The sequence below is a fragment of the Neovison vison genome, chromosome 2 (assembly GCF_020171115.1).
Source record: "Neovison vison isolate M4711 chromosome 2, ASM_NN_V1, whole genome shotgun sequence".
Lineage (NCBI taxonomy): Eukaryota > Metazoa > Chordata > Mammalia > Carnivora > Mustelidae > Neogale > Neogale vison.
The window spans coordinates 105,851,406-105,866,445 of record NC_058092.1 but is presented as its reverse complement, the minus strand read 5'-3'; the positions used below and the strand labels follow the sequence as shown (position 1 = coordinate 105,866,445).

The following is a 15,040-nucleotide window of genomic DNA, read 5'->3' as shown; positions in this document are numbered from 1 at the left end:
TGCCTACTTATAATCTGTCTGTCAAGTAAATAAATAAAATCTTTTAAAAAAAAATGAAATCCGGGGCGCCTGGGTGGCTCAGTGGGTTAAAGCCTCTGCCTTCAGCTCAGGTCATGATCCCAGGGTCCTGGGATCGAGCCCCACATCGGGCTCTCTGCTCGGCGGGGAGCCTGCTTCCTCCTCTCTCTCTCTCTGCCTGCTTCTCTGCCTACTTGTGATCTCTGTCTGTCAAATAAATTTAAAAAAAAAAAAAGAAGAAAAGAAATCCATTGAGGCAGAGGTTTTTTTTTTTTTTTTAGACATGTTAACACAGAGCTATTTAAAGATTGGAATTCTACACACTAAATTAACATCTGAGTAGGAGAGTAGAACTGTATTGCACTTTTTATTTTATATTCTGCATTTACATTTTTGTAATATATTTATTATGTATTTTTTCTTTTTTTTTTTTTAAAGATTTTATTTATTTATTTGTCAGAGAGAGAGGAGCAAGAGCAAGCACAGGCAGACAGAGAGGCAGACAGAGTGGCAGGTAGAGGCAGAGGGAGAAGCAGGCTCCCTGCCAAGCAAGGAGACCGATGTGGGACTCGATCCCAGCGTTCTGGGATCATGACCTGAGCCGAAGGCAGCTGCTTAACCAACTGAGCCACCCAGGTGCCCCTTATTATGTATTTTCTTAATTAAAGGAGGAGGAAACATCTTTGAAAATCAAGAAGCAAAATGTAAACTGGAAAAAAATGACAAAAAAATAACATTATTGACAAACCTAAACAAACTCCTTAATTTCAGAAATTAATTTGACAAGTTATTAGATGTTAGGTTGAGACTGGAGTTTGGTCTGGAATATCAACTTTAACATGCAGCTGGGCTGGTATCCCTTTCTCTGAATGTTTCTAGAGGAGACTGTTGTTAGCATGGGTCTCTGGAAGAAATAACTAGTCTTGAGCAGATGGGCTGTGAGGATTTGAAGACCTAAGATTTTGTGCTGAGCAGTTTTGTGTCCCTGTTATTATATATACACTAAATAATGTGTTTTCTGTTTGACTTAAAATTTTGAAACAAAATGAAAAGACCAGGATGTAACCAGGGTTATGTACTTGGTTGGATATAGTAAAATAAATAGTAGTCTCTCTGAAAATACCTGGTGTACAGGTAAATACAATTTAAATTTGGTGGTTTGTTTTTTCCATGCACTCTTTGTTGAATAATTCCAAACACCTCCCCAACCCAACACCCCCAACACCCCCACACACCCAACAACACCTTTGTAATGATAAAATGTGTACAACAGAATGGTCTTATCAAACATTCCTGCACTGCTTTGGCAGGCTTTGACAATGCCCCTTTCTGATGCAGCTTCTAGATATTAGAAGTATTTTTTAGACCTCTGTCTCTACTTTGTGGTAATGATGCTCTTTAAAAAGTATGTAAATACATCCATTTTATTTAAACCTTAGATAATTAGATAGTAGAAATGTGGATGTTATTTGTGACAAAGCACAAGAATATGATGATCTACATGATCATGCTTAGGACAGAAGTCCATGATCATGTCTGGCTCGCATTTTTACTTCAGAAGGGGAAACTGGCCAGAGGCATGTGGACATGAGATCAGTGTTAAGGAAAGGGTCCAGCTGTTGGCTTGTTTCTGTATGAGGAAAATTAACTTTCTCAGTGTCTCTCCTGCACACACATACACCATGCATGCATGCCCTTGAAAGACATTTTTTTTTCTCCTCCATGAAACTAGAGAAACATACACGTCTTTAGTTTGGAGCTACTGAATTTCAAAGTGTTAAAAACTATTCCAAAAATTTTTTTTTCCTTTTTTTCAGTATTTATTCTTACCATTTCCTCTGATCTTAAAACCAGTAACGTGTTGTTTATTTCTGGTTTTTTACTAGCTCTGGGAGCATTTGGACCACACGATGTTTTTCCCAGATTTTAGACCATTTCTAAGTAGCAATCCACTGGACCAAGATAATAGAGCCAATGAGAGGGGTCACCAAACTCACACTGACTTCTGGGGACCAAGCCGGCCTCCACGGCTGCCAATGACTCGAAGATACAGATCACGAGGAAGTACTCGTCCTGATAGATCCCCAGCTATTGAAGGGTGAGTTTTTTATTGAAGTTTCTGTAAGGGTAGTTTCAATGAAGGACGTACTGGCATAATCTAATCTTTATAAGGTTCTCATACTTCTTACCTTTATGGACAAGATGGAGGTATAAAAACAGAATGAAGGTGAAGTTAAATTGAATGTCTCTTCTCAGCTGCTGCCAATTAACAAATGATGATGAACTAAAGGATGCTAAAACTAATGATAATAGGTCTCTGGTTAATTTTATTAATGTCTTAGATTAATATATAGGTGATACATTTGTTTATCGGAAGATACTGAAAGGGAATATCCAATATATTGGGTGACATTAGGATTCAAAAAGACCTCAGTAGATTGAAACAATGGACTTAACATGAAATTTCATAGGAATATATATATAGTCTAGGAGCTCCTGGGTGGCTCAGTGGGTTAAAGCCTCTGTCTTTGGCTCAGGTCATGATCCCAGGGTCCTGGGATCGAGCCCTGCATGGGGCTCTCTGCTCAGCGGGGAGCCTGCTTCCTCCTCTCTCTGCCTACCTCTCTGCCTCCTTGTGATTTCTGTCTGTCAAATAAATAAATAAATAAATCTTAAAAAAAAAAAAAATAGATATAGTCTTGTGATGATAAAAACATTCATGCAACAAATGTTTATTGACTGTCTTTTATGCTGAACACTTCTGTTAGACATTGAGATACAGTGGTGAGCAAAACAGATGCTGGCCCTTGATCTCATAGAGCCCATTTTGTAGGAGTAATAAACATTAATTTTTAAAAATGTTTGCCATATGCATGGGATTGTACTTCATGCTTTATCTGCTTATTTAATCTATATGAATTAGTAGGTGCTATTGCTATCCTTTTTTTTTTTTTAAGATTTTATTTATTTATTTGAGAGACAGTGAGAGAGCATGAAAGGGGAGAAGGTCAGAGGGAGAAGCAGACTCCCCGCAGAGCTGGGAGTCCAGTGCAGGACTCGATCCCAAACTCCTGTAACATTATATGAAGGCGGTGGCTTAACCAGCTGAGCTACCCAGGCACCCTGCTATTGCTATTCTTATTTATTTATTTTTTTAAAAAAGATTTTATTTATTTATTTATTTATTTGTCAGAGAAAGAGAGAGAGAGTATGCACAAGCCAGGCAGAGCGGCAGGGAGAGGCAGAGAGAGAAGCAGGCTCCCTGCTGAGTAAGGAGCCTGATGCGGGACTCCATCCCAGCATGCTAGGACCATGACCTGAGCTGAAGGCAGAGGCTTAACCAACTGAGCTACCCAGGCATCCCACTATTCTTACTTTAAATTAAAATAAACTAAGACTCAGAGAAATAAAATAACCTGGATCAGTGGTAGACCCAGGATTTACTTGAATCCTGGGGTATATGAATCCAGTGCTGCATGGCAGCCACTAGCCACACAAGGTTATAAGGATTTAAATTAATTAAAAGTTAATAAAACTCAGAATTCTTTAGTCATAGTAGCCACATTTCCAGGGTTCAGTAGCCAGAGATTGCTAGTAGTTACCATATTTTACAGCACAGATTATAGAACATTTCCATTATCCCAGAAAGTCCTGTTGGACAGTGCTGTTCAAGAACCTACATTCCCGGGCGCCTGGGTGGCTCAGTGGGTTAAGCCTCTGCCTTCAGCTCAGGTCATGATCTCAGGGTCCTGGGATCGAGTCCCGCATCGGGCTCTCTGCTCGGCAGGGCCCTGCTTCCCTTCCCCTCTCTCTGCCTGCCTCTCTGCCTACTATGATCTCTCTCTGTCAAATAAATAAATAAAATCTTTAAAAAAAAGAAAAAAGAAAAAAGAACCTACATTCCCTCACATACATACACCTTCCACATTTTACTATTAATTAATAGGTTACTAGACTTGCTTTATCACATATCTATCCATCTATTTGTCCATTAGTTCACATTATACTGTGTGAATTTCAGGGTTAGTTGTAGACATTTCCTCTTAGGACAATGATAGGATATAAGGAATCTGATTTAATGGGATTGTCTAGGACAAAAGCCAAAAAATCTCAGACCATTGTAATGATATATGGTGCTGAGACGCAAATCTGTGCCAGTTAAACTGCATGTAGATTACTTTCCTTTCTCTATGTGGTATGGACCCCATTGTTGAACTCCTCAGCTACAGTTCATCTATAGTTTAAAACTCTTGTGCACTTATTTTCTTCCACCCACTAAACTGCCAATTTTGTTTTTTTTTTTTTTTTAAAGATTTTATTTATTTATTTGACAGAGAGAAATCACAAGTAGATGGAGAGGCAGACAGAGAGAGAGAGAGGGAAGCAGGCTCCCTGCTGAGCAGAGTGCCCGACGCGGGATTCGATCCCAGGACCCTGAGATCATGACCTGAGCCGAAGGCAGCGGCTTAACCCACTGAGCCACCCAGGCACCCCTAAACTGCCAATTTTGGATCAGTGCTGTGGTCTGCGTTTTCTTTGCTCCTCCCCTAAGGGATGGCTGAATATTGCTGGAGGAAAATCATTAATATTCCCATTGGTGCCTCTACAGCTGGCAAAGTGTGTTTAATCTCCATTAGACTGTCAATGCTTTTGATTAGTCTTTTAATTTGCATTCCCCTCAGGAAATATTTTGAACTTCTGCCAAATTTGACTCCAGATTTCCTGTCTGGTAGCTGATTCTCAGCAGCTGACTTGTATTCTTCATTTTAGAAAATTGGAGCCTCAGATATGAACTACCAAAAACCTTGGTCAGATTTTTCTACATTAATATTTATTTCTCCTTTCAGTCTCCTGAGATGAGGTATCCTTCCTTTGTTTTCAAAATAACTCCATCAGTTCATGTTTCTGACTCATTCTTTTCCTGTTTCTTCTGAGATTTAGTTTCATTCATTTTCATCTCCTTGGTTCCTTTTACCTCTTTGCTGCTCCCCCACCTCCCACACTTTAGCAGCTTGATTTTCAACTCTGGCTGTACATTAGTGTCTCAGGTTGTTTTTTAAAAACCCTGATACCTGGTCCCTGTCACCAAGGATTCCAGTTCAGATATTCTGGGTGAGATGTAAACATTGATAATTTTTTTTTTTTTTAAAGTTTTATTTATTTATTTATTTGACAGAGAGAAAGAGAGAGAGATCACAAGTAGGCAGAGAGGCAGGCAGAGAGAGAGAGGAGGAAGCAGGCTCCCTGCTGAGCAGAGAGCCCTATATGGGACTCGATCCCAGGACCCTGAGATCATGACCTGAGCCGAAGGCAGCGGCTTAACCCACTGAGCCACCCAGGCGCCCTAAACATTGATACTTTTAAAAAGCTTCTGCAGTTATTCTGATTGTAAAGAGTTGAGAACCATTGCTTTAGTTACTGCCCAATCTTATTTCCTTCCTTTTCCAATAAAATTTCCTGAGAGGAGTCTGCTTTTACTTTGTGTACTTCCTTATCTCTCATTATTCCTGTACCACTGTAATCTGGTCCTCCTTCATTAAAATCCCTGTGTTGCAGGGTTGAAGACCCAGTGGGTACTTCACAATCTTTATTGTATGGGTCTAATGTACTGAATTCGATATTTTTCCCCCCTTGTGAATTTCTCTACTTTTCTGACTTCCATGACAGTGAATTTTCTCGATTTACCTCTTCTCTCACTTTTCCTTCTAGTGGATACTTCCTAAATACTGGTTTCCCAAGGTGTTTTCTTCATTCTGCTTTTCCTTAGTCTACAACAGGGTTCTTAACTTTGGAGCTTAGTGACTTTGTTGGGCTGGGTAATTCTTTATCATGTGGGGGGCTCTCCTGTAATGTTACATTGTTTAGCAGCATCCCTGGCTTCTGTCTACTACTACCTGTAGTAACCCCCCTTATCCTCCCAGTTATGACGATCAGAACTGTCTTCAGACATTGCCAAATGTCCCCTAGGGAGCAATATTGTCCTTGGTTGAGAACCACTACTCCATAAGTTCTCTCTGGCCATTCTTAGATTATCTCACAATTCTAGTAATTACCTATATACTAAAGACTCCCAGATCTATATTTCTGTTTTGACCTTTCCCCTTAATTTGAGACTTGAATATATATCCCCTTGTTAGACACTTCTGTTTGGATGTTCCACAGATACTCCAGACTCACCAAGATGGAAGCTAAACTCATTTCTTCCAAACTGAATCCTTTTTCTTTATTTGAATTTGATTGGGGCTACCACTCTCTACACAGTTTAGAAACTGAGGACTTAACATAGACTCTTTTCTTTGTCCTGCTCAACTTTCTGCTATATATGCATCCAGTTAGTTACTAATTCTTCCTGATTTTTCTTTCCTGTTTCTTAGCTCCTATTTTGTCCAACCATTTCCCTTTTAGTTCACGTCCATATCTCCTTCAAACCATTACCATTCTTAATTTTTTTAAAAAAGATTTTATTTGACAGAGGGAGACACAGCAAGAGAGGGAACACACACAGGGGGAGTGGGAGAGGAAGAAGCAGGCTTCCTGCCAAGAAGGGAGCCCAATATGGGGCTTGATCCCAGGACCCTGGGATCTGTGACCTGAGCTGAAGGTAGATGCTTAACAACTGAGCCACCTGGGTGCCCCACCATTCTTAAATTTGATCCCTTATTACCCTTGCGGGATTATCTACCTAAATTTTCAAGTCTCTGTCACTTCTCTGTATAAAATCCATTGTCATAGGGTCCATAACTTCATATACAAGGTCCTCTATGTTTCTGAACTCTGCAGCCTTGTTTCCTGTCACTTCTGCTTTTCTTTTCTTTCACCAATACAAAACTTATCATTCTCTACATACACCATGGTATTTCTAGCTTGTTTACCTTTACTTAATCTGTTTCCTTTGGCAGAAATATCTCTACTACTTTCTTAACCCAATTAATCCTTTGGTGAATTTAGGAAGCCTCTTATTACCTCAGGATTAGATCAGAGGCCCTTCTTTGTGCTCTCCCAAAGCACCTCATGCACTCCCCTGCCCCAGTTCTTTTTATTTTTATTTTATTTTTCATTTTTGTTATTATTTTTAAAGATTTTATTTAATTGAGAGAGAGCACAAGCGGAGGGAGCAGCAGGCAGAGGGAGAAGCAGGCTCTGCTGAACAAGGAACCCCGTGTGGGACTCGATCCCAGTACCCTGGGATCATGACCCTAGCCGAAGGCCAGATGCTCAACCAACTGAGCAACCCAGATGTCCCTCCTACCACAGTTCTGACTATACCAGTTGAAGTTATCAATACTATGTACTACATAGTATTACATAGTAATAGTACTACATAGTACTATTGTACTATGTCAGGCTTTATATCCATTAGCCCATTTAATGTTCCCCAAAACACTGTGAGGTAGGTACTGCTGAGGAAAATTGAAATTCTGGCTTATTAGAGTATATATTAGTTATCTGTTGTCACATAACAAGTTATCCTAAAACTTGGTTACTTGAAAGAGTAATAATCGGGGTGCCTGGGTGGCTCGGTTGGTTAAGCATCCTGGGATCGAGTACCTCATTGGGCTCCCTGCTCATCAGGGAACCTACTTCTCCCTCTCCTACCTCTCCCCCCAAATTGTGCGCTCCCTCTCTCTGACAAATTAAGAAATAAAATCTTTAAAAAAAAGAAGTAAAATCATGTATTATTGCTCACAATTCTTCGAGTCAGGAATTCAGATAGGGTAGGAGATAGTTTCTCTGTGCTGTGTGATGTCTGGGACCACAGCTACAACACATAAAGCCTGAGGGCTGAAATCATCTTTAGGCTTATTTGTGTACATGTCTGGTGGTAGGGCTAGCTGGTGGCTGGGCGTTTAGTTCATGCTATCAGGGAAAACCCACACATGACCTTCCTTAGTTTTAAGTCAAGTCTAATTTTGTTTTTGTTTTTGTTTTTGTTTTTTAAAGCTGTCCACTAATTTTGAATTTGTCTGATTGTTTCTTCATTCAGATTAAATATCTGGGCAAGAGTATTAGATAAGTGATGTATCCTTCTCCATGTATCACAACAGAGGGGACACATGTCAGCTTGTGGGTAATGTTAAGTCTGACCATTTGGTTAAGGCTTTGTCTGCCAAATTTTTCTTATAAGGGTACACTTTCTTCTCTGTAATTAATAAATAATCTGTGGTGATACTTGGATATTAAATGAATATCTGGTTCCCTAAATAGTTTTTTTACCTAATGATACTAACATCTATTGATGATTCTTGCCTGAATTATTACCATAATGGCTGTAAAATGATTTTTCTATTTCTGTGATTCCTTCTACAAATATCAATCTTCTGTAAATGAGCTTTTTTCTTCTCCTTGCCCTATCTTATCAATCCACTTACTTATTTTAGTGTGGACTCATAGATTTTATTTTAATCATTATTCATTTTGATGCTCATAATCCCAATTTGACCAGAGTAATTTATCTAAGCATTTTAGGCAGTAACCCTCATTCACAGCCCTTAAATTAATAAGAGAGTTGAGGTGTCAGAGTAAAGTGATCAGCTTGTGTTTCTCTGATTATTAGCTGGTAATTTCTGGCCTACGAGATGAACACAATTTCTGCTGGGGGTTCCTATAAAGGAAATAAAATTCTTCCAAGAAGAATTTTTTCGTTGCTACATAGGAATGAGGAGAATTATTTTAATTTGTTCTTTGTACTGTATGAATGCTTAAAAAACACAGTATGTATGTCCTTTGGCAGCCTTGTATTTTGTCCACAATCTGAGAAGAGAAGGTAACTAGCACTTAATCAAATGCCTAGAATTTTTCAGGTACTGGGCTATATACACTCCTCTTACAGAGCCCTGGAGCTCGGCCATGAACAGCTAAAGAAGGCGGGGGTCAAATTTTAATATCTTTTGCTCAGAAATTCCTTGCCAGATTAATAAAATAATCAGTGTGAACACATTAGCTTGATTCAGTCCTCCTTGATTGCTTTGCCACTTTATTCCATTGGAAATTGTGGTCTGCTCCGTTACTACATTGTCCCTTTAACTAATAGCAGGGTGGGAGAAGGATATAAGCTTCCTTTTCTCATGTGTTCTTTTTGATAATCATATTACCTGAGTAACATATAACCTGACTTAATGATGACTTAACAAGAGGTTTTTTTCCTTACATCTAGGGAGATGTCTATAGCTGGGTGGCAGTAGGATATTTCTATATCTTAACCATGTTAGGGTTGAATCTTTGTGGTTCTCTTGGTCTTTCTCTCATGCTTATTGCCTTAGAGCTTCAGGAAAGAAGAAAGGGAAAAAGGATAGCATCAGCTTATTTGTCCCTCCCCCCCCTTTTTTTTTAAGAAAAGGAAAATCTTTTCCATTGCCCCACTCCCAACTCTATATTCCTTGCCAAGAAAATTCCACTCACTGGGCACTATGTCACATTTTCCCCATCCCCAGCTATAAAGAAAGCTGGGCGAGCATGGATTTAGCTTTTGAATCCTTTGTAGTTGGAGGTGGCAAGGAAGAAGGGTGTTCAGAATGGATTTGGAGTCAGTCAGCCAATGTCTGCTAATGAGATATTTTATTAGCTACTTTAGCTAATAGAAAAAAATAACACATTACTTCAAATTAATTGTAGCATAGGGTTAATATTTATTTTACATAAATAATGTTTTATCAGTCTTCTGAAGATTTTGATCTTGTAAGATAGGTTAACCATGGGCATCTCCCTCCCTTCCCTCCCACACCTTTTTTGCAGGGGGTGAGTGTCATGAACTTAGTGATTTTGGGCTCCAAATCAGCATTTTGTATATTTTAGTCATTTAACTTTTTTTTTTTAATATTTTATTCATTTATTTGAGAGAGAGAATGAGAAAGAGAGCATAAGAAGGGGAGGGTCAGAAAGAGAAGCAGACTCCCTGCTGAGCAGGGAGCCCGATGCAGGACTCGATCCCAGGACTCCAGGACCTTGACCTGTGTTGAAGGCAGTCGCTTAACCAACTGAGCCACCCAGGAGCCCTTAACTTTTTTTAAATTTATTTAGAGAGAGAATGAGAGATTATGAAAGTGGGGTGAGGGGTAGAGGGAGAAAGTCTTTTAGCTCTTGTTGGTTTTTTTCTCATTCTATAATTATTATTATAATTTAAAGGTTTTTAAATTTATTTATTTATTTGTTTGAGAGAGGAGACAGGGGTTTGGTGGGTAGAGGGAAAGGGAGAGAGAAACCCAAGCAGACTTCTGTGCTAAGTGTTGAGCCCAACGTGGGGCTCAATCTCACCATCCTAAGTTTGTGACAAATCACAATCACAGAGAGATGTCACCTCACATCTGTTAGAATATCTCTTATCAAAAAGACAGAAAATAACTAATATTGTTAAGGATGTAGAGAAAAGGGAAGGAACCCTTGTGTACTGTTGGTGGGAATGTAATTTGGTGCAGCCAGTATGGAAGACAGTATGGAGATTGCTCAAGAAAGATCGAATATGATCCTGCAGGTCCATTTCTGAATATTAATCCGATAAAAATGAAAAGATTTAATTTGAAAAGATATATGTACATCCCCACCTGTTTATTGCAGCATTATTTTTAATAGCTAAGATGTAACCACCTGAGTGTCTATCTATAGATGAATTGATAAAGAAAACATGGTATAGATACATAATAGAATATTATTCAGCCCTAAAAAAAGAATAAAATCTTGCCATTTGTAACAGTGTGGATGGACCTTGAGGACATTATGGTAAATGAAGTAAGTCAAACAGAAAAACACAAATATACGATCTCACTTACATGTGGAATCTTAAAAAAAAATCCAAATCCCCAAACCAAGCTTGTAGATGCAGAGAACAGATTTATGGTTGCCAGGGGAACAGATTTGTGAAGTGGGGTGTGAGAGGTGAGCAAAATGGGTGAAAAGGGGGTAGGGGTCAAAAGATACAAATTTCCAGCTATAAAATAAAGAAGTTGGGGATATAATGTATAGTAGAGTGGCTATAGTTAATACTGTATTGCATATTTAGAAATTACTAAGAGATCTTAGCAATTAGATCTTAGAAGTTTTTAACATGGTGATGGATGTGAACTGGATTTATTGTGATCATTTCACAGTACATACAAATAACAGATTTTTAAAAGTCTTTTTTTATTTTTGAGATTCAAATGTTTTTCAATATTTATTTTTCCCAGAATTATATATGTACACATGCACATATATGTGTGTGTGTGTTAGTGTGGGTCATAGAAGCTATATATATACCACAAACAAACAAAAGTAGACAAATTGTATATACCACTACTACTTCGTTATTTTTTTTCCATCTCCAGAACAAGTAATGCTTTATTTAACTTTTTCCATTTTATTTCTTTTCAGTGTTCCAGCATTCATTGTTTATGCACCACACCCAGTGCTCCATGTAATCTGTGCTTTCCTTAATACCCACCACCAGTCTCACCCAACCCCCCATCCCCTCCCCTCCAAAATCCTCAGTTTGTTTCTCAGAGTCCACAGTCTCTCATGGTTCTTCTCCCTGCGCAATTTCCCCCAACTCACTTCTCCTCTCCATCTTCCCATGTCCTCTGTGTTACTCCTTATGCTCCACAAATAAGCAAAACCATATGATAATTGACTCTCTCTGCTTGACTTATTTCACACAGCATAATCTCCTCCAGTCCCGTCCATGTTGATGCATAAGTTGGGTGTTCATCCTTTCTGAGGGAGGCATAATACTCCCATTGTATATATGGACCATATTTTCTTTATCCGTTCTTCCGTTGAAGGGCATCTTGGTTCTTTCCACACTTTGGCAACTGTGGCCATTGCTGCTATGAACATTGGGGTACAGGTGACCCTTTTCACTACATCAGTATCTTAGGGGTAAATACCCAGTGAAAGTCTTCTTTGTTAAAACTAGTTGTCTGAAGGTTGTTTCATGAATGTATTGCATGTTATAAAAGGTGAAGTGCAGTAATGTCTGAAGACTATAAGTGATGGTCTTTCTTGTTTCTAATAAGATAGATACTTTTATTTTTGCTTATCATCTTTAGGAAGTAATATGTTAGTGTTTAAAATGCTGTGTGGTACAATTGTAAAACTCTTTTAAAAGGGTACAGAAACTAGCCCTGTACATTTGTTGGTGCATGAGCTGAAATCTACAGCTTTTTGGGGGGTGATGGGGCATTCCGCAGGTTTACTGTCAAGAGGCGGGGTTTTTTTGTCTTTACGAGTTTTTGTTTTTTTGGAGTTCGGCAAGGGCAAACTTTAAAATTGTATTCTGCTTGCAATGTGTAGGATGGGAGAAGGATATCCTAACCTTTTGTCATGATCATATTCAGGAAAATAATGAAAGTTGACTAGAGCCCACTTTTTAAAATTTTAATTGAGTACTTCATTTTTGTAGCTGCTGCTTCTGAAAGAAGAAAAGTTTGAAAGGATGTCAGTATTTTTAGGAGAATTGAATAGACCTGTTGCAAGAGGCTTCTCTTGAAACAAATGAAACAAATCCTGATTAACCTGGTTAATAAAATTGTCTTGGTCTCTATGGTGCTTTTGAAATGCATTGACAGGACCGTGTTATATTACTGAGTTCTCTCTCATCTACCACAAGCACCATTGCTCTAATGTTAAGATTTTCTAAAATGGTGAAGAATGCTTGGGAAAATTTTGGGGGGAGGGGGTATGTGTAATTTTTCCTTGATTTTTCACAGTAGTTGTATTCCTGGAAAATTCAGTCTATTTTAAAACCAAGTAGGAAATACTTTATACATAGAATGGAGTTGAGTTTGGGCTCAGTAAGTTATAGATAGTTTTCCTCCAAGTGAATGTCCACACAGGACATTCAAAGGTTGTGCGTGTTGGAGACCACTGTTGGGCGTGACTATCCTCCTATTTCTTGGAAGGTTACTGGCACTTGCAAGGTCCCTATTTACTAAATATAAATGGTACCTCCCCATTCATTGTAACTAGCAAAACTGTCTCCTTGGATTTCTAAATGACCGCGGAGGGGCAGTATTGAGAATTCCTGGTGTCAATTAGAAGTCCTTAGAATGGTTCTCAGTGATCGGTCATTGTGTTATCTTTTTTTTAAAGATTTTTATTTATTTATTTGACAGAGAGAGAGATCACAAGTAGGCAGAGAGGGAGGTGGGGGAGAGGGAGGCGGCGGGGGGCGGGGAAGCAGGCTCCCTGCTGAGCAGAGAGCCTGATGCAGGGCTCTATCCCAGGACCCTGAGATCATGACCTGAGCTGAAGGCAGAGGCTTAACCCATTGAGCCACCCAGGCGCCCCAGTCACTGTGTTATCTTAAGCTGTCTGTCTCCCTTTCTCTCTCTCTCTCTCCTGTGCTTTATTGTATTGGCATCATTATTGGATAGCTCTCCCTGTTTAAAATGAAAGGTGACTGGTGGTAGCTCCAAGTTTTCAAGAACATTAGAGCATTCATCCCAGAGGGTATCTCCCTCTTTTGACTCTCAGGAAGGGCACCTAGTTCAGCTTGGGTTTTGTGCCCACACTTCTAGTGGGTGCAGGTATTATTCCTGTCAATTTTTCTAAGTTAAGGACTCACACCCCCCCCATATGAGTATCTAGTTGTTTGCAGTGTAACTCATTGAATCATCCATCTGACGTGAAATGTTACCTTTATATATATACATTTTCATACTCACCTGTCTCTAGATTGTCTTTTATGGTTTACCGATCTTTATTTTTGTGTTCCTATACCTTACTGATGTAGTTTTGGTGAAGTCCAGTTCATTATTGTCCTTCCTTAAAAATGCCCTGATGCTTTTTACCCTTCCAAGTGGATTTTAGATGAAATTTGTCAGCCTGTGCCCCCTCTCTTATCCCATTGGGATTTTGATTGGATATGCATGGGAAGGCAGCTATGCTCACCACTATACCACCAATGCTGATGCATCGGATTTATTTATTAACTTGGGGGCATTTGTCACTTTTTATAATATTGAAACTTCTCATCTAAGTCCACAGCTCATGTCTCAATTTATTTGGTTCCTTCGTGAGGTTATTCAGCAAAAAGTTTTATAGTTTAATTTGCCTTTTTAACTGATTATTGCTGGAAAGCTCTTTGTCACCCATCCCCTTGCTATTTAATTGAATTCTCTTATGAGCTCGAATAGGTTTTTGCGTTATTCCCGAGTTTCCTAGCTTAGCAGTTGTATCATCTACAGATAATTGTGTTTTTTTTCCCTGTTTATGACTCATTATTTTTTTATCTGTTACATTGACTGTATTATCACAACAAAGTTGTTTAATAGTAGGCATCTTTGTCTTCTTTCTGACTTGAGTGGGAATGCATGTTTCTTTGTTAAGCATGTTTACCTCTGGTTCCTCAGATACACACTGTCAGATTAAGAAAGGTCTACTTTATTCCTAATTTATTAGGGGCTTTTAATTAGGAATGAGTAGTGATTTTTTTTTTAAGATTTTATTTATTTATTTGAGAGAGAGAGGTCACAGGCAGGCAGAGAAGGGGTGGGAAGCAGCCTCCCCACTGAGCTGAGAGCCCGACTTGGGCCTCAATCCCAGGCCCCTGAGATCATGACCCGAGCTGAAGGCAGAGGCCCAACACACTGAGCCACCCAGGCCCCCTAGGAATGAGTAGTGATTTTATCATATGCCCTTTGTAGTCCTATCAGAATGATTTTATAGTTTTCTCCTTTAAGCAGCTAATGAATTTTATTAGCTAACAAATTCTCTCTTTTTTTTAAGGTCACTTTTTAAAAAAAGATTTTATTTATGTGACATAGAGAGAGAGAACACAAGCAGGAGATGTGACAGGGGGAGGAAGAAGCAGGACTCCCCACTGGGCAGGGAACGCCAGACATCCTCTGGAATCATGACCTGAGCTGAAGGCAGATGCTTAACTAACTGAGCCACACAGCTGCTCCAACTAATAGATTTTCTAATATTGAAGCCACACTGCGAGCACTGAACAAAAACTACTTTGTCAAGAAGCATTAATCTCTTTAATACATTATTGGAGTTGATTTATTCCTAATCTTTTTGTTTGTTTGTTTTTGCTTCTGTTCATAAG

General features: G+C 39.0%; 1 protein-coding gene across 1 annotated transcript in view; it reads left to right on the top strand.

The window, feature by feature from the left end:
• RNF115 (ring finger protein 115) overlaps nt 1-15,040 on the top strand; it is a 72,016-nt gene that overhangs the window by 38,694 nt on the left and 18,282 nt on the right. The window contains exon 4 of the mRNA XM_044239079.1: nt 1,905-2,116. Within this exon, the coding sequence (XP_044095014.1) occupies nt 1,905-2,116 (212 nt within the window). The remainder of the gene's footprint in view (nt 1-1,904; nt 2,117-15,040) is intronic.